Genomic DNA, 21,296 nt, shown 5'->3' with positions numbered 1-21,296 from the left:
TCCTAAACTAGCTAATATCTATCTGGGTGTATGTAGACAGGGTAGACAGACAGAGTTTTGCCAACATTAGTCAACAAAGGTCTGACGATATAGAGTATATGTCGCTTTTACAGGTACCCCAGCAGCATCTTTTAACTCAGATCTTCAAAATGTGGTTTTCTTTTCAGCATAAACGAGACTGGCAAATAAGTTATCTAAGTTCGGGAATTTGGAAAAGAGAAAGTTAAACAAGGTTCTGAAAGGAGTGGAGCTTAGGAAGGCTCAATTCTATTTTTTGTAAATGAGATGTCTGCCATGTTTTTGCTGTTGATCTCTTATAACCACCTCTTTTTCTCTGCCCTGCCCCTCCTCCCCCTGATTCCAGCAGCCGTTCCTGGAAGTGAAGGTTCTTGAGACGACCAAACGTTCTCGGAGAAACCTGGGCCTGGACTGCGACGAGCACTCCACCGAGTCCCGCTGCTGTCGCTACCCTCTGACTGTGGATTTCGAGGCGTTCGGCTGGGACTGGATCATTGCCCCCAAACGCTACAAAGCCAACTACTGCTCCGGCCAGTGCGAGTACATGTTTATGCAGAAATACCCGCACACCCACCTGGTGCAGCATGCCAACCCGCGAGGCTCAGCAGGGCCCTGCTGTACCCCGACCAAGATGTCCCCCATTAACATGCTCTACTTCAATGACAAGCAGCAGATCATTCATGGCAAAATCCCAGGAATGGTGGTGGATAGATGTGGCTGCTCTTAGGTTGCAGGAGAGACGCACACTTATGTACAGCCACCATCGCATCAAACCACCCAAAACCCTTATGGAGCCCTCCCCTGGCACCAGAACCCACTCCTCGGCACCAGATTTCACTTTTTGCTCAGCCACAAAAATCATCCCACTGGGTTTCCATTTTTCCAGTAATTAAACTGATTCTAACTATAAAAAAAAGTTATAAATGAAACATGAATCAAAAAAAAAAAGGAAGTGATGGAAATACAATACATTATGAATGATTTAAAGAGGTTATCCTTGTGGAGGAGCTTCAGAAAATGGTAAATGAGACAAAAACTATGTTATAGAGTGTGTTAGTTTTGTGGGTTTTTAAAGATTTTTTTTTTTAAATGGCATCTTTGTGAAATGTCCAGGTTAGTGGATTGAGATGACAGGAGACATTAAGCATTTACAATATTTTTAAAATCCTAAGGTGAGTTTGGAAATACTTAATTTCACAGATACACTTACTTACGGGTGAGATTTGATCCACAAAAATGGTTTGCAAGGGGGCATGATCAGAATTATTTTGCAATCCTTCACTTTAACAAAAGAAGAAAAATCCATGCTAATATGAGGAGGGTTTACTGTTAGAAATACTCTTAGTATAAATCCAAAATCTTGTTTACAGATGTTTAGAGATGTGCTCTAGAGATGTAAAGTGTTGAGGAGATCCAAAACCAAACCTATACCCTCTATTAATGTATAACACCCCAGTGTGACATTCTCGAGTATCTACGAAACCTTTCACAGTTACTTTGATCTTTTTTTATTTGTAGTCTTGTAAAACTCAAAAAGGAAGAGGGCAAGAAGACGAGGTTTTACTATTTTAACTCTTAAATCTTTCAAAGCGGATAAATAAAGCCAGTATTGCTTTTTCTGACATTCTGCAAAAGTAGATAATAGAGATTTAGTTTTCACTTGCACATTAAAGTCTAAAACAGTACTGTAATGTAGATGCACTCTGAAGTCATTCGGCACCACCTGGGAGAGGAGGAGGAGGAGGAGGAGGAGCACGGTCCTGCAGGATGACGAGAACCCGACAGATTTCCTTTCTTCTGTGTAACAAAGGAAAACACACTTTGCCACCTGCATTATATGTTTAAAACAGATAATTAAATGCACTGTTTCATAACTTGAAGAGGCCTGGGACTGAGCATGTAATAACAAACAGAAACAAAAATCCATCCATACCCTGAAATAAAACACTCACAAAGGTGTCAGTATGTTCAAAAATGTTCACTCTGCTGTTACCTGAGTGAATTTATGAGGTGGAAACAGCACAAAACATGATTACAGTATTATCACTAGAGGTTTACATACTCATACATACTCTGTGTTTATAAATACACGTAAATTAAAGGGTAACATTGGATTTTTTTTAATCCTGTTTTTGTTTGTTCCTGTTTTTGTGTATAAATAACTAATGGGGACAACAGTTTTTCCAACTGGTTAATTATTGAGGGAGAGCGCTGCAGCCAGCAGAAACGAAACTAATTAAGCTGCAACATGATCCCTTCAGGCAACTGTGCGCAGTTAAACTAAAAGTGGTCATTTTTGCCACTGACAGGCTCAGGTTTTTATTCTAAGTGTTGGACAACATGGAAAAGATCACTACAGAGAGAAAGAGAGACAGAGAGAGACCTCTTTTTTAAAGAGCATGATTTGTTTTGTTTAACTACAACTGTTACCAGACTCCATTTGCAAAATCTGTAATTTTGACATCCTTATCTTCATTAAACAAAATAACAAAAACAAAACAACAAAAACAAAAACAAAATAAAACTCATCAAAAATGTCTTGGCTCATCTTTCCACTGTTCCAGCAATCACCATCTGTGGTTTGGTCTAAATGAACCCAATTTAGGTGTGAAAATATCACCAGGAGACGAGCGAGAGGGAGGGCGGACATCAGCGAAGCAGCTGGGACAAACAGTCTGTAGAGCCAAAATATTTTCACATCTAATGTGGTAATTGATGGAAAGATGGGCCAAGATGTTTTCAGTTGGTTTTATTTTGTTTCTGTAGATTTAGAGTGAAAATGACAATGACAATATTAAAATTACAATTTGCAAAGGGAGTCTGGTTAGTTTGGCAAGACCAATCAAATTTTTATGTAAAAATGCATATCTTACTCTTTTAAAAAAAAGGTCTCTCTGTAGCAGTCCTTTCTGTAATATGGTCTGACACTTATAATAACAATCTGAGCCTGTCAGTGGCAAAAACATGCATTTTTAGTGCACACTTACTTACTTACTACGATTCACAGTTTGTGAATCACACTATTCATTTTTTTCTCCCTAAATACCGTTTCAATTTGAAAAGTTGTTGTTAGTCACTTAGACACAAAAACATTGGAAAATTGGTTGAAAAATACCAAAGTTACCCTTTAAGAAACAGTAATAGCTTCACTACTCATGTTGAGCCAGTTCATTCACTTTTTCTCAGAGCTAGTTTTAGGAAAAATGAAAATGGGAAATCCTTTAACTGCAGTACTGTACTGACAAACAAACCACATAACGTGCGAAAAAAAAAAAAAAAAAGGAAAAAAAAATCAAGAGAATGTAACTGAACCACTGACTTTAGTTTAGAGAATATATTTAATTGCGTTTTAAAATTGTCCCCACCCACCTCCACCTCAGCTGTATTGTCATCATCGTAATGGAGAAAATATTGTTAGTGCTTGAACACAGAGTAGATTAGTGATGCTTGAAGTCTGTCTTTGTCTCCTGGATGTCAAAGCAAAGATATCCTTTTGTTGTAAACGAAAGCACTATGCTGTTGGATAAAGGAAGAGCCTTCTGACATTATATATAAATGATATATGTATATATTAAAAAAGGGGTACAAAAACCTTTTTTGGGGCACTCTACCTTACCAACAATAAATTTTGCACTATGGGACGTTCATGACGTGAGGAGGTAAAGTGTTGTTTGTGTTTTACCAAGCACAAGAGAGCTTGTACAGTATAGGATAAAAGAAAAAAACTATTCAAGCTTCTGGTGATCAACCATAAACTAGAGAGGTTATCACTTCTTTTTGATACCATCACGCTTTCCTGACTTTTGTCTGAAGCGGGGGCCTGTCCATACACTCACACACTTCTATCCAATCTGGAACCTGGACGTGCTGTACCAGCGGCCTGAAAGGCCTCCTTGCCCACTTTGGGTGATAAGTCATGTGTATAATAAAGTGTCTGGATCAATGAACATAGAATGCTTTAACTGGAAATGGCCCGCCCACCAACTTTAATCTGTTACCATGTTAGAGAGACTACGTCCTTTTGACTTAAACAATGTGTCGACTGTCGTAATGCGTAGACACGTTTTTTGCCTTTGTGTGTATTTTAAGTGAAAGCACCCATGTAAGAATGGGAGGAGTATCCAGGGATTGTTAGCCAAAGTAGAGGATGACATGTTGTGTGCTGTAACTTTTGTGATCGCAGGAATATGCTAGAACATTTCAAAGGGAGGAAAAAAGCTGGTTTAGGGGCAGTGGTTGGAAATAATTCAACTGGTCAATTATCTATTTATTAATATTAATTACAATGCATTTCAAAGTCTGTCTACCTCACTTTAGCCTTCTAAAAACCTTGCTTTTTTTAAAAATTTGTCATCGATTAATCTGTGCAAGCATCTAACCCATAAGAACCCCCTTACCTCCACTACCCCCCTAAAAAATGTAGATGAAAACCACAGGGTCCCCTTGCTCTCAGGTTCAGATTGAGTTATTGACAGAGTGACTGATGGTAGCGGCTCTGGTAATGTGTGGTCAAGAGAAATAATTAGCTGTGCCCACATCTATGGCTTGTTGAGAAGTTGCATTTTGAATTTTAGTGTTTGTATACTGGTATGTGTGAGAGTGTTTTCATATAAATATATGAGAGTAAGAAATCTCTATGTAAATACCTACCCAAATGTTGACATTTATGATGTTTTGGACAGGTTCACCGCTTCTAATGTTTTTCTCACTTTTCCCCCTTCATTCCTCCGTTCTTTGTGTAGTTTTAAAAAATCACCCCAACTTTGTAGTTTAATGGTTGTGCATATGAATAACTGTTCAATTGTTATTTTTGCCTTTTGTTGTTTATTTACTGTCATTTTTCTTTTGTACAATAAATCATTTATTTAGCTTATGGGATTTGTTGTTTATTTACTGAAATGAGTATCTGCCTAACTCAACTTGCTCCCTACCAGCTACTTTTTAACGCATACATTCATGTGAACAGTCCTTCTTAAGGTCTTACCAGTGAACAATGGATCACATCTCTATTTGTGTACATTGTTCTCTCTCAATCCAGCGTGGGCTACACAACCTGCACAGCACCAAACACAACTTTAGAGTGGCTGGTGAACATGTGGAGTATTTATTAGCTGAATAACCACATTTTTCCCTCAGGGGTTAGTGGAAACCACAAACAGATAAAAGAGAGTGAATTTTGGACCTACATTCAGGGGGTGCCCATTGGCACACCTCCAAATTCATTATAATGTTGCTCCATATGTGCAGCATGTGTAAACAGGCCAGTGTTTGCTCACAGGTAGGCTGCGCCATATCAACATAAAAGGTCAGTTTTATGTCAGTGTTGAGTTCCTGCCTTGTTTCTGCATTTCCCAAATGACCAAAAGTCAGCTGAGATATTGTTTAAGATATTCTGTACTTACATAATGTAGTGTGATGTATGTTTTACAAGCAGCACGTCTATTTACTTCCTGTCAACACTATAGTAACCTTACCTTTGCCTATAAACTTAGTGATTTTTCATTCTTAGGTTAGTTAGTTCACTTTCCCCTGTTAGCTTGATACATACTAATATTGTTTACTGTTCGTTTTGTAGTGTTTTGATAATCACCTCACCCATTAGCAATGTTGGCTAGCTATCTAGCATCATTCAGAGTTGACAGAAACAAAATAAAGCTCACCAAAAATCATTTTGGCTTGTCTTTCCACTGCTCCAACAATCAGCAACTTCTGTTTCGTTAAAACAAACCTTTAATTTACTGAGACAGATGTGAAAATGTATGCATATGAATTAATGGTTTATTCAGGCTAAACCAAAGTTGGTCATTGTTGGAAAAATGAAATATAAACCAAGACAGTTTTGGTGAGTTGTATTTTGTTTCTGGTCATTTTGAATGAAAATGACGATGCTGGGTTGTTAGCCAACGTTGCTAATGGTCTCAAACACTGAAGTGATTATCAAATTGATCAAAACATGATATACAAAATGAACTGTGAAGACATACACACCAAGCTACATGTGAAATGTGAAGTAACATTATTATAGTTTTGACTAACGAGCTAAGGTTGTCTTTGTTGGTTAGTTCGCTTAGCTAAGCAACGCTCTGGTTGCATTGGCTATTTGTAAGTTCAAATTTAGCATTATATAGTTTACTGAGTAAAAATGTTCATGCAACAGGCTGGACCATTCAAACTTTTTACATCATTTTATTTATAGTTGTAACATAATATTTACTCCCATTAAGTGCCAGGTGTTGCGTAGCTAACCGAACCAACCAACAAACTAATGTTAGCTTGATGATATATGACCTGTTTAGAGTGAAGAATGAAATCCTATATGGTTGACATATTTGATCCACACTATTATGGACTAGGATTTAAATTACAATTTGCAAAGCTTACTGGCTAAGGCATTCCTTACCTTTTGATTGTGCAACCTGATTCATTAAATTTGAAACTAGCCAGTACCATTAGCTTAAGAAGTTTGGTTTTATGCACAAATTTAATAATAGGAATACCTGGTGCAACTCAGTCTTGTTATACCTGGCAGTTTGTGGGTGTAAATATTTTGTAACAACTTTTTTTTAATTATTATTTAGTAAACACTTGCATGACATGCAGGCTGAATTTGAACTTATGTGTGAGTGGTGTCAAAAAAAAATTGTCAAAAAAAGATAACCATGATTTTCTAAAGTAATAGCTTTTTGTGAATTAAGTGTGCAGTTACACTTTTTGTAAATTACATTCAACAGTAAAACAGTTTCTGAGGATGAAATTCTAAAAAACATGATTTATTAATTGTTGGGTTTGTCCTAAACAAAGTCAAATTTAAACATATTGAGTCACTGGAATCAGTTTATAAAATAATTAAGTTTTTTATTGGAGAGTGTAAACTCCCTCCAGGTTGATCTCACACCTTGAGGAGCACAAACACACACACATGTACACACACACACACACGCACACATATGCACACACACACACACACACACACACACACTTAAACAACTGGTGGCATCCTGATTCTTGGAAAACAGTAGCCTAACGGTCAGCAGAGGTGGCAGGAAGCAGATTCACCGCGAGGCTAATTGGTGAAAGAGAGTGTTCAGAGGACAAAGGTTTAGTGTTGGGGTTTGGGTTTGCCATTATTTGGATGTCATATAAGATCCAGCCTGACCCAATTAATATGCCACCTGATAGGAGGGCCTCTCATCAACCTAATTTAGAGAATCAATAGGGGACAAATGAGAGTGAGAACGAAGCTCTTTACGGATGCAAACAGACAAAGACCACCCAGTACAAGCTCGAGGAGACTGATGCCAGCAATGACATAAACCTTTTGACAAATCCTCACTTGACATAAACAAACATTCACACAGTCCCCTGCCCCTCAAGTGCATCAATGTGCCGTACACATCATCAGTCATACACGCCCTACATAAACAAGGGAGGACATTGATGGATGTTTTTATTGTTTTGGCACATAAGGAGTAGTTGTACAAGCTGGACATGAAGTGTTAGAGGCTGAATGCTGCACCCAAAGCCTTAAGACTACTAACATGATGAACTCTGACCCAGCTCCATTAAATAAAGACTAAACTATGCGATGGAGGCACTTGTGGAAGAAAGAAAAAGTACAGTACAATGGGGAATATTGAACATGTTACAAAGCCCTTGAGAAAGGCCGGCGGGGGCTGGGAGGATTTGGGAGGAGCTTTATGGCAATTATAGCCATAAAGTTAAGAAAGAAGGTGAATTGGGGGCAGCTCTCAATAGCTTAAATTGCTGGACACAGTCATCAGTAACACCTTTTTGTCTGGCTCAGTGACTGGCTGGTGTTTAGAGGGGGGAACTGTTCAGGGAAGATCACACGCACTCTTATGGGATGAAAGAATCTCACATGACAATAAAATAAACTGTGGAGACGCAAGATTTGAGTCCCTATGAGGAGACGCAGCCGGACAAAGCCAAAGACATGGAATAATAGTGGAATTAAATGTGTGGTTGATTATAATGGCTCATTACATTTTGTTGCACTTTTTGTGCCTCAGAATCATTAGAAATATGTTTACTTTCAGATTTGTGTGAGAAGGAAATCTAATCAGCTAACTCCAGCTTCTCAAAGTGGATATACAATTATGTTTTGAGGAATAATTATAAAATAAACATTTTTATGATTTGAAAGGTACTTTTGAAAACAGTATTGTGGATTTATTGTCTCCCAGTAGTGTTTTTCAATATTTGTTTCATATAGTATTTTAGTTACTGAGCTCTATTTAATATAACTGATACTCTGAGTACCTTTTCTCTTTTAAGATAACCAGGATATGAACAAGAGATATAAATGAGATACAGACTCATCGGTGGAGTTAACACAATTGCATGTATTAATTTATATATTGCACAGTTTGATATATTGATATTGCAGTGACTTGTCAGTTTGTGTGGTCTACTGGGAGCAGTGTTGACTGTAAAGTCAGGAGAGAAAGTTCTACAATATCTGTCATGATTTAGTCTTATATTTATTTTTTGTGTAATCATCATATTTTTAATAAGTAGTTTTATATGTATGCTTTTTTTCCCTGTAATGACTTGTGCCATGAAAAGCAATGAGTAAAAACATCCTTGTTACACCACTATTGTCGTAGCATCTTTAGCACCAGAAGTGGGCGAAATGCTCTTATTAGTTTCATTGTACTAAATGCTATTATTATTGTTGGAATTAACTTATAGTAGTGGTTTTCAAATTGGGGTCCAGGCACCAACAGGAGTTCTTGATTGGGTTGTGGAACAAGTTGGAACAACAAAGGAATATATGGTGTTGCCTGTTTTTATTTATAATAACACTCCTTAAGACTCCTTAAGAAAAAATCATCTAAAATTGGGTTCTGTGGTCTAAAGTGCATCTAAAGTGGAGGTCCTTTTATCAGAACTTCAGCATAGAGTATAGAAAATGTGTTACGTCTCTTCTGTTAAGCCTGCTAAAAATTATGAAAAAAAAGCAACTGAAAATTTACATTCAAGACAACAGACTACTTTGAAGTAGTCTAGTTTGAATCTGCATGATGATCCATTTTCATTTCATTGCACCTCTTGCATAACTTGCAGTAAATCAGTTTAGGTCCAGCTGACTGCACTAGTTCAGTGTCTCTGCTCCCACGTCCTGTGAATGACAGCTGTCACTCTTTTGTGCTCCCAGCACACCATCTGGTTTGAAGCTGTCGATTGCTGGCTCTGCCATCGACGGTGGTGAGGTGCAGTCCGGTGGGCCTGGCTGACACTCCTGCATGCCTTGCCAGGGCATGTTGCTGTACTGTCCCACGGATCTGAGAGTATACCTGGGGACAGGATGACCACCCCTACCCTGGAGGATTTCCTCTCTAACAGACCGAAAAGGAAGTAACAAAGGTCTTAATTATACTCACATCTGTACGTCCTTTTGGTGTTTCACAATTTAATTACAGTGGGGCCTTTTTGGTCTGATTAATGAAACGATATTAAAGATTCAACATGGTTTGCATCTGTGCCTCAACTGTGTAGATGGACTGTAGTGCTTGCTATACTTCTAAAATTTAATCTGTAATATAATTAAAGGTAAAGCACAAGTTCATTTTAACATGACATGAAGAAATTGTGAAAAATCTTATTCTAAATTATGTAATATATAGTACATTAAAGTTTAAGAAAAACATAACATAACTCCATACATATTGACTCCATCAACATCAGTGACATGAATAATTTAATAATGCAGACATCCAAATGATAAAAATACTAAAGCAGTTTTACAAAGCAACAAAAAAGTCAAAGCTTTCTCACAGTCTTTTATATTTGTCTTTTTCCTTGCCACAAGAGAGTGGGGTGTGTCTAAAAGTGGCATACAATTATCTTATTTATATCCACATGTAAAGTAGATGTAGATATTCTCAAGATAAAACATGATCTAAAGATATAGCAACAGTGTTACAATGAATAAAACACAAAACCCACAAACGACATAAAATTGATTTAAAAAACAGAAAAGTTTTAGAAGAGAATACATCAGTAAGCAAGATAAAAATCTCTCACGCAGGAGTGTAAACTGTGAGAAATGACTTCCCTCTGTGGTTCACACAGGTACAGAACATCCTAATGATGACTGAAAACATGAAACACCAGCCTCTCCTCTGCCAATACACAGCAATCTGCACATTCCGTCCACTTATTTTGAATGCTCCTCACAGCAGTGTGTGATTACTTGAAAGTCAGTCGGACATCTCTCTTTTGGCAACAACAGGAATCAGCCCGAGAGCGAAAAACAAAACCTTTTGTCCCACGCTGTCGTCCTGCAGTCCTGGTAATAATCCTAAATCTGCCTTGTTTTTGGAACAACATCTGCTATCTGAAGCATGGCTGTGATAACTGTGAATTAAAACACAGAAACATCACGTGCAGTGCTATTAATATTAATGAATTTATTAGGGTATACCCTGGGGAGAAAAACAAACAAACAAACAAACAAATGCAAAGATGTGAAACAAACAAAACAAAAACATCAGGATGCTCATTTTCTGTCATGTGAAGCACTCACAAAGCTGTCAGTTCTTCTATTGAGTTGTTTCAGATCAAATTCATTGTGATGATATAATAAAAGAACAGGAAGGTTATATGAGGACACAGCTGCACTCCCTCTAATGTGGAAGGACTGGACACACTGAAATATTCCAGGTCACCGATCAAACCTCCAAAAACACAACCAAGTCAGTCTTAAACCCCGGTCACACACATCTGAGTTCGATGTGCAAGAAAACGACAAAACAAACAAATAGAAACAATATTCTGCATGTTTTCTTATTAATATACTTGTACTTCATGTCCCTCAAACACCTTGAGAGACTGAGGCATGACAATTGCCTGATAAACATGTATATGAATGAACTGCTCTTTTTGCCGTCAGGTTTTCACACCTACATTATTGATATTATTCAACAGCAATTCAGTTTAGCATCAGCTTTTCAACAAGCAAAGTATTTCCAACATTGATGGTATAATTTAACAGCAATTTAGTTTTACATCAGCCTTTCAGCAAACATCTAAATATTTTAAAATCTTTCCTATATTACTAGTATTATTCAACAGTAATTCAGTTGTGCATCAGCCTCTCAGCAAACAGTAGAATATTCCACATCCTTCATACATTGCTGATATCATTCAACAGCAGTTCAGTTTAGCTTCAGCTTTTCAACAAGCCTTTAAATATTCAGCATCATTCAACTTTTATTTTACTTTATATTATTCAACCTTTAGAGGCAGTAATGCAGTTCAGCATCAGTTTTTCTACAGCCAGCATTCACACCTGCAGTTTCTTCAGAAATTTCCCTCTCTAGTTTTTCTTGCTTGCTTGTCAAGTCAGAGGGGGAATTTTTTTTGCAGAATTTGAAACTAAACTTTTTCATGTACCATTGATGTTTATGTAAATATTTTCCTTTGGATTTAGTCTTTAAGTCTGTCTCTTTCTCCTAAATACACAAAAAAGCACTTTGAAATTGCCTTAAATATATAAATTGTGCTATATAGATAAGTTTGCCTGTTAATGTCAGCGGTCAGCAGACCCTAAAAGTTCACACGCATTATGAGGATGAAGTGAGGATGAGAGAAAGATTAAGAAACAGAAAGGAAGAAGTGAAAGATATGGGTAATGCTCCACTGCTCACAAATAAAGTAAAATATTTTGTTCTACTTCACAAGCCTTGCAGATTTTGGGGTTTAAATGAAACATGGCAGCAAAAACAGCAATAACGAGTTGCCAAAATATAGCAAACTCGGGGGCAGAGATGCCGTCGGTTACAGTGCTGGCCAATAAAAAGGGGTTGTGGATTTCTTTGAGGCCTGAGCAGTCAGTGAAAGGCACTGTGGGGTCTCCATAGTTCACATGGCAAACTCTCAAACACCCACGGGGGGGTTGCCCTCCCTCCCTCCCCTGTCATGCCTTAACTGAGGCTAGTGTTGACACAGTGCTGGCCAATCTAATTTTGATTGTCAGGAGCAAGGAATGGTGATCCTCCCCCCGCCCCCCTGAGATCATCAAGTTCATTTCTCTGGCTGCATAGGGATTTTTTTCCTTTCGGCCCCCCCTCCATCTCCCCATCTCCCCACCACTAGAACAATATTCAGCCGTTCCTGGGCCTCTCAGAGTGAGCTCACTGGAGTTAATCTCTCAGGCCTCTCTCCTCTCTATTGCTGCCTCTCTCTCACTCGCACTCTCTCCCTCTCTTTCTATTCAAAAAGCCATTCGAGAACAGCTTGAATTAGTGACAGTTATTATTCAGACTAATGAGTAAAATCTCAAAGGCAACAAAAGTGGACTGTGACATCGCCTATAACAGCATTCATAAATCATTCATTCTTGGCAAGAGAGATTTATTAATAAGTGGGTGACAAAATATCATTTTTGCGATTTATAAAATTTTAATTATCCAGTGCAACAGCGGTGACGAAACAAACAGCACATATCTGCTGTGGCAGTGTGAGGCGTTCAGAGGGAAATCTGTGAAATATCACGACGCCTTCATTGTTTCTGCAGATCTGTACGATCAGAAAAGACAGATGGCCCTCTGCACCTTTGTTTGTCGGTGCGTGCGTGTGTGCATGTGTGTGTGCACATGCGCCTGCACGTCTCAGAGACAGAAGAAGAAGGTCAGGTTTATTGACAATATTATCTTAATTCTGAATCCTATTTATTTTAATTCAACACTCTAAAACAAATGTTTGGTTCAACAAAAAAGTAAGGCATCAGTTTGCATAATGTGTTTGAAAAAGGGGAATTGTCAGAACAACTTTAAAAAAAAATTATAATAATAATAATTAAATTGGTAACACACAAATGAATTAAGTTTTTTACTTAAATCAAGTTAACAAGTTATATGAACCCAACTGCTTTAAGTCAGATGTACCCAATAATCTGATTGCTTTCAGATCAACAGTTTGCATTAATGTAACCTAAATTTAAGGCAGGTCGAAGTTTCCAATTTTTTAACTTAGTTAGTTGCTTTATCCAAAAGTAAATATTGCTCCTTAACAGCCTAATAGTATGGTTTCAGAACAAGTTATTTTCAATAGTAACCTTAGTGTTTTATTTCAATTTGTTAAATATAATGAATATAATTGTTAATGTTAGCCAGACTGGTTTCATTCAGTGACTTCATGAAAACTTAAACAACACAATTTAACCAATTCAGATGGACCATTTTGTATCTGACATGATACATTATTTGATCAGAAAATATAATTTTGCCTTTTATTAGACTTTACCTTCATTTACCTTCTACCGTCATGATGTCAGATGTGCAATATGAAGAGAAACCTGACTGACGTGCTTTTACTTAATTAAGAATAGCAGATTAAGGGAACAGGCTGTAATTTCAAGATGTTATAATCCACAAAAGTGACTGTCATCACTCAAAGATGAAGCTGAATGGGACTCAGCATTACATCACTTCAACTATTACTGCAAAATCCTTTTAACAGTGTAATGAAGTTATTTTCCACACTGAGTTAGGGGAATTAGCTTTTCCTCCATAATCTGAGATATTTTTAAATTGCAATTTACTTAATTTTAAAAGTTTAAGTTTAAGTTGATTACTCAAGTTTTTCAAACTACTTTTTCCATATTATTAAAAAAATGTTAAATGTTTTTTATTATACTACTAAATATGAGTAGTATTAGCTACGTGTAGCAGTACATTACATTCCATCAACTTTATAAGCAGGTGTTACTCGAACCTCTGCAAAATATAAACCATCATAATTAAGAACATGCCCCAGTTCATTGCTTTATTTATTTATAAAAGAAATGATACTTTGAAAACATCGTTTGCCTAACAGTGGCAACAGTGGTCAATTCTTTAAGTTAAGACAACTTGAATTTTGTTTTTAATTAATTAATACATACATTTTAGCTTAAATTACATGCAATATTAAGTTGATGCAATTTGGGCCCGTATTATGTCAACACAAAGTATATAGTGTGAAAAAATGTGTGCAACTTAAACGATGTATTAATAAATTTGACTTTTTATCTTGCGACAATGCATTTCATTAATTATAAATTTCAGGCGCCCTGAATTACTTTTTAAAGAGACAAGCCTATATAAAACAATACCATATATTTACTAAAAAGAAACAATTGTCTTTACTTATTTCATGATAACTGGTCATTTCTGTGAACCAAGATTCATTCATTATTCATGAATTTTCTGATAATTTAGTTCAACGCTTTCCATCATTTTAGATTTAAGTATGCATGCATGATGAGTTAATGCAAAAAGGGTTGACTTAATGTCTTTTGTGTGGTGCTGTAGAGAGAGCGGGGACCTGCACAGTGACAAACTATGACATTTGGTGGACACTTCTGTGAGTAATCAAATACAAGCAGTCGCAGACATTAAGACAGACATTAATTTTCTCAGCAGAATCCCAGCCAGTGAGACACAGTGACAGTCCATCAGTGTGCAGCTTTGTGGTGTAATTAAAACTGAGACAAAATTAGGGAATAGAAAATCAGTTGACATGAATGGATCAGTCAAGCTACCTAAATAAAAAGCCTGCATCAAAGAGTAATGGAGATGATCCATCATAATGTATTGTAACTATTTGCTGACATAATTTAATGCTTGCATTTAAATAACTATAATATTAGCTGTCAAATAAACATCTCTCCCACTTCAATAAACGTTAATAATTAATTTTTGCCTTGATTTACCATAATTGTTCTTGATGTCCTCTGCATAAACTCAGTGATACAAAAAGCATTTAGAGGTTTTACTAAAGGTAAAAGTTGTTGTACTGTTAGAGTTCTCTATTACATGTAAAAGTCCTGCATTCAAAACAAAAAGTACTTAAAGTATCAATAGTAAGAGTACTCATTATGAAGCAAAGTGGCCTGTCATTTTAATTTTACTACATCATATAAAATATTATCCAGTTATTATATAATATCACTATGCCGTAAGTAATGGAGGTGGGACTAATTTGAAATTCCATACATGTAATGGAGTAAAAATGAAAATATTTCAAGTGAAACATAGTGCAAAATAAGTATAAAGTACCTTAAGATGGAAATACTTAAGTAAAGTACAAGTACATCAAAACTGTACTTACATACAGTACTTAAGTAAATGTACTTAGTTACTATCCACCCCTGCATAAAGTAATAAAGACAAAACTCTGTAACTTGCAGGAATTGTGCCTGCACATCTTTAAATGCAGTATGACACGTTGGCCAGATGGGGGCACTACAACTAAAGGTCAAAGTTTAATTTAGTCTCAAACACACATTTTGACTTAAGCCTGCCGACACTGCCATCAGCTTCTGAAGATTTAACTTGTTAAAACAAAACAAAAGTTGAGGAGTTCCTATTTTAGCTTTTCATCACTGACAGTTTCTACACTCTGTCATAACTTTATAGGTAGGTAGCTCTTTATGTTAAATTTCAGTCTCACAGCAGCAGAGTTAGGGACAGAAAAATGATAATAAATAATGAAAAAAAAACAGCCAATACAATAAAAAGAATAAAGGTACCAACAATACTAACATTAATGTGAGAATAATGTTAGAGTATAATACAAATGTTTAAAATCCTACTTGTCACAACTGAATAGTCAAAGACACAGAGCCAGGAAATCTGAAATTGTGTCTGATATTTAAGTTGAACTGTGCAAAGACAAAGCATCTGTGTGCAACTGTGTACAGCTCTCTCTGTGGAACTAACCACCAACCAACTTCCAGGAACAGCTTGAGCGTGTATAACGAGAATAATGTCAGTACAAAAGAATAACAAATTAAGAAAAAAAAAAAAAAAAAAAACTTTAATCGGCTTACTTAAAAAATGAAAATAAATCATGACACAAATTTAAAATAATGCACAGCAACAGTATGAGCTAAATGATGAGATGGAGCTAAATGTTTTTAAACCTTAAAACTCTTCACAAAAATCGAATCATCAAATAATCAAATCAAATAAGAGTTTGCACTTGAGCCGAGAGCACCACTGCAGCTTGTCAGAAGTAATCTTGACATTACAGAAAACAATTTCAAATCGAAAGATCAAAGGTGAAAGGTCAGAATTATTCTGTCAGGGGTGCTGGGTTCACTGAGGGGGAAAACTGACCAAACCAGAGCCCCCACCTTTAGGAGGAAAAAAAAAGAAAGAAAAACTACCTACAGATACTCATTTTTACCTCTCAGAAACAATTATACATGGCTCCTCTGTGGTTAAAGAAATGCATGTTTAAAAACTAGAGACGGGGTGTAAATTAAAGAGGGGGTAGGGTGGTGTGTTTTGGCGTAGGTGCATGATTTGCAAGCTGTCAGATGACGGCCTTGCGGATGAAGAGCAGTAGGCCCCCATTCTCTGTCCGGTTGCTCGGCACTCCCCCACCCCCTCGCTCAAACGCCTCTCCATACCCCATGGGAGGAGGTCTGTTGCGCTGTGGCCACACTAAATCAACATCGTCCTAATGAGGTGTCACACTTGACCCCCAGCAGCCTCAGACCCTCACATGGGTGTCAGAGCCACAATGAGCGACCCTCCATCTCCAGCGCCTGGCTGACACATTTTGATTCATGAGAGAGCCTGGGCCCTGTCAGGTCAAAATTACCCCTATCAAAATGCCACCATCAAGACATTCATCAACCCTACCTCTGAATCCGCCCTTTTTTTTCTTTCTCTTCAAAAAACAATCCCTCTCCAAAAATCAACAACACTTTCTGTGCTTGTTCTCTGCATGTTCCCTCCCTCCGACTCCCTAAAAAGCACATTTGCAAACAATAAAACCTCTAAACACCTTGAGAACAAACTCATGTCCTCACTGATTACCTCTTATTGCAGCTAGGAGAGATACGTCTGTCTGTCGGTGGTCGGGGGTCCAGCCTTCTGCTCCTAATGGCTCTCTGAGTGATGAACTCAGTGTCCCCCAGGTGTTGGTGAGCCTGTCCTCTGACTTACTGACCCAAAACACTCCTAATGTGAACAGGTCCTCACAGCTAATAACAAACCTGAGAAGCAAATTTGTGTGGCCGCCGCAGTGAGTCAAAGCAGGGCAACAGAGGCGACGAGGGCTTACTCATAGCTGGAGGTGAGGCACATTGTCTCCACATTTGTTTGATCAGCTCATCTTGCTCAAGATACAAGTATGTGACAGGCTACGACTGTGGGAATACTGAGATTAGTCATACCATGAAAAAAGACATCCGGGATAAAAAAACACTCATAAAACTACAAACTCATACAGGAATTCACTCAAATCAGTCAGTCAACAATTCCTGTATGTCAATCTAATGTAAATATAGAGGTTTTAGTTAACAAAAAAGTAAAAAGAAAAGAAATTTGTTTGTAATGTTCGTCGGTGTGACTGAAGAGTTGCTGGTTCAGCTTAATATCTTGAGCTTGTTGTTGATGTTTTCTCAAGTACAACTGAACTAATTTTACTAATTTATTTGACTGTAAAAAGAAAATCTATTTGCTTAAACTTAAAAAAGTTGCCGAGCTGCTCTAAAATTCTAACTTGATAGAATTTGAAGCTGAGGTAATTTTGTAATGATAACTTAATATCAATTCAGTTGTACATGAAAAACACGTCCAACAAAATTAAGTTATTAAGTTTAACAACTCTATAGTAACATTGACAAATATTTCATATCAATTTGATTTCCTTATTGATCTCAATGAATTCATAAATTTAAATGTAAGGGGATAATACTAACCTCCTTCATGGCTTGCAGTTTCAATTTTGTGAAAACAAGCAGTCATGACTTATCTTAAAATCTATTGGAGACACATGGAAGTTTCAATTGTATATGTTTTCTTCAAACTAAGTTTTAGGTCTGTTAATATGCTGATCATGTTTTTAGGAACTTCATTTAATGAGTTGATTGAACTCTGTACTGAAGATTCATTCAACTCATCATTTCAAGTCAAAAATTAGAAGAACTCATGTTTATTCTGAAGTTCTGAAGTCTTCTGAAAGTAAATTCCAGAAATTTTAGTTTAATTAACTTAAATAAATAAAACTTTTATATTTACGTTAATGAGAAAAGATTAGTGTCACACTCTCCCGACACCCTTCTGTTTTTATCGTTTGAAGAAAACATATGATGAAAACTGGCAAATCAAGTATGCGTGTAATGTTCATCAGTGTGATCTATCAGTGGTTGGTTCAACTTAATATCTTGAGCTTATTAAACATGTTTTCTCAAATACAACTGAATTAATGTCAAGTTTGTTGGAATAGAAAAGTTTATTGGTTTTGGATTACAGAATATTTCAATGTGTCTTTTCAAATTAAGTCAACCTAACATTTTAACACAGCCTGGACACTATTTTTTTAAAAAGATGAAATGATGATTAACATCAGCACTGACTTCAGAAGGAACCTGCTCGCTCTTCTTCCTCCCCTGGAGATCGGCTCCTTCATTGTGAACGCAGCTGAGACTTCCCGGGATGAGACCATCTCCTGCCTAATCAACTCCGCCCCGGCAGCAGATGCTCTTTCTCAATTCATATGAGGACGATCAATGTCAAGATACAATCCTAGATCAATAATCAAAAGCCTTGTCACATCCTGCGTTACAGTTTGGTACTACCTTGTTCTTCACTTTACAAGGACAAGCTTTAACATGGAGGCCCCTTGCTGAGAAGATCATTTACTGTCAGCTGACACTCTACTCGGCCCACTGAGGCGGCCATCTGCTCCAAAAACTTTCCCCTGGGAGAAGAGAGCAGTCCAGTAAGACCAGTACACCCATCAACTGACTGGTCTGGTCTTCAGCCCCGACAAATGTCCATGATCTCACAGTCATTATCATCCAAAATGAGGACGTGAGAACTGTCAGTATTTATTACCTAAACTATCAACTATCTTCATACAGTTTTGACACGGTGTCCTTATGCACATTTCCATACGTCATGGTTTCAGTTTCAAATAGACATTGTCATTAAGGTTATTGTGTCAGGTTGACGAACTGCAACAACAACAATAAAACAGTGTAGTGCATCATCTGCACAAATAAAGTAACAACAATATTTATACTTGAATGTGCAATATGTTTCTGATAAAGGTCGTTATGAATGGGTCATAAACTGTAGTTCATGTTAAGTGTTAATGAAAAGTAATAAAACTGTACGATGTTACGACCCAACACCAATAATGTTGATGTAGCAAATCAAAGGTCTCCTGTGCCTCATTAGTGTCCAGATTTAAACAATTAAAGGTAATTGTAATGACATGACAAGTAGGCCAATTTTAGCATTAATATTTAGTATTAAATGTTATCTTGTTTGAAAAACGGAAAGTCTGGAATCAGGAGTACATTGCATGTTATGAGAGTTTTAGTTTTAAGACTATTTTGAACTCAAATTGTTAAGTTTTGTTTATGTGTGTTTTGTGTGCATATATATCTGATGGCACCTGCTGCAAACTAATTTCCCAGCGAAAAGTAGAGGTGTAGACTCGAGGTGCATGACTTGGACTTGAGTCAGACTCGAGTAACAGCTTTGATGACTTTAGACTCAACTGGACAAAATATAAAAACTTGAGCTTTGACCTGAACCTTGGACTTGAGCCTTTTGATTTGAAAATACTTGATACCTTCCCCGAAGCCCAGAGCTTATGTCATTTAAAAAGTGTGACTCCATGAATCAGTTTATTTCCTCAGCTCAACCCTGTCAACTATTTACTCCCAGGAAGTCAACACTTTATTCCCCACAATCTCCAGATCTACTTTGTTTGATCGCACCTAATCAAGTTGCAGGAAAGAACCATGAAAAACTAACATTATGAAACTAAGCTTGAATTGGGAAAAAAAAAATTAGACCAAAGACACTTTCATTCAAGCACAGAAACTGTGAGGTGTCTGCAGAAATTGCAGTATGAAAGTTATGGGGGTGCAACAGTTTCCAACTTTGTTCAACATTTGATGTTGTGCAAAGAACAGCAAGTTGAGGTTAACATAGTTATGTTTAGCTAATGTTAGCCCAACAGCTAAGAAACTTTGTAATTCAATGAGGCTGGAAACTAATTGTTACAATATGACTTGTTCAGGACACAAAACTTAAAGTTTAGGATTTTGGACATGCCTGTCTTGACTTGGGACTTCACTTGGGACATGAGTGCAAAGACTTGATATGTACTTGTGACGTGCAAAACAATGACTTGGTCCCACCTTGAGCAAAAACCATGCATCAAAAAACAGTTTCACGCTGTCCAACTGAGACACTTTTGACAAATTAATCTGTAATTTTGATTAGGATACATGACTCTGATGAAAGATAACAAACGTCCACACAGAGACCAAAAAATCTTCGATTGTGAAATTTGTAAAAGTGAAATACCCGCACTGACCTCAGTGATTGTGGTGTGGCTGATGGTGTTAACCTGGTTACAAGTTTCAGCCTTTCAAGAGGCCTGTGACAAGTGGCTGATCAGAATGTTCTGCAGGATGCACTTAATTTTGAAAAAAATGGACATTATTGTTTGCAAATTGAAAAACTTGAGATTTATCTTCTGTATTTTAATATATGCAGGTGTATACAGTATTTATGTTATTCTTTTCTTTCACAGCTGTGTGGGATTATGCAACAGTATTTTCAGTATTGTGTGTTTGCAAGACCAGACATTAAATTAAAGTGAATTATTAACCACAAAAGACAGATGTAACTTGCCTTTTGTTGTTCTGGAGCAGAGAAATGATTGCTGATGACAAATCACACCTGACAAACAGCACATTTCCTCACACTATATATAATCAATTTTTCCATAATGCTTTTTCACCTAATTTTGTCTCAGTCTTCCGTTTCCTGGTTTCACTCTCCTGCCACCAGCTGCCAACTGTGCTGCAGCAATAATGATTTTCTTACTTAATAATTTAACCATCACAGTCTTCCCTCCTGACAGACATGATCCAGCCGCAGGGTAACTAACTGGTTAATAGCCTTCTCCTGTCTCCTCTCAAAGATGCTCATTTAGTTCTCACATGGAGTCAACAGCAGAGGAAACATGACTCCTCTCTGAGCAGTTAAGTCGTGTGTTTACTAAATGCTCTCAGATGGGAAGATAACCTGCACTCAGAAAGACACATCTTGATGGGAAGTTTTTGGTTTATGTAAAAAAAAAAAAAAAGATAAAATGTTTATCCTGCTGGATTGTTAAAATATAGAGCACTGTAAGTAAGTCAATCAAACCTTGTCTGTCTTGCTTTCTGTGCCATCCCCACAATCATCACCTTTACACTACAGCTTCAAAGGCTGATGTCCTAAAAACAA

The 21,296-nt window shown here is 37.0% G+C and overlaps 1 protein-coding gene across 2 annotated transcripts in view; it reads left to right on the top strand.

Moving 5' to 3' along the window:
- LOC146331504 (growth/differentiation factor 11-like) overlaps nt 1–1,898 on the top strand; it is a 32,072-nt gene extending 30,174 nt beyond the window's left edge. Inside the window, exon 3 of one of the 2 annotated variants that reach the window (XM_084731947.1) lies at nt 368–1,898. In XM_084731947.1, coding sequence (XP_084588073.1) covers nt 368–745 — 378 coding nt within the window. In that variant the 3' untranslated portion in view covers nt 746–1,898. Of the gene's footprint in view, nt 1–364 lie in introns of both variants that reach the window. The other variant, XM_084731940.1, reaches the window with a different exon arrangement.
- The last annotated feature ends 19,398 nt before the right edge of the window (nt 1,899–21,296 follow it).

Source organism: Lutjanus erythropterus, chromosome 2 (assembly GCF_056507025.1).
Source record: "Lutjanus erythropterus isolate fLutEry1 chromosome 2, fLutEry1.hap2, whole genome shotgun sequence".
In the NCBI taxonomy this organism is placed as follows: Eukaryota; Metazoa; Chordata; class Actinopteri; order Lutjaniformes; family Lutjanidae; genus Lutjanus; species Lutjanus erythropterus.
The sequence above is the reverse complement of the archived record's forward strand: the minus strand, read 5'-3'. Positions and strand labels throughout refer to the sequence as shown.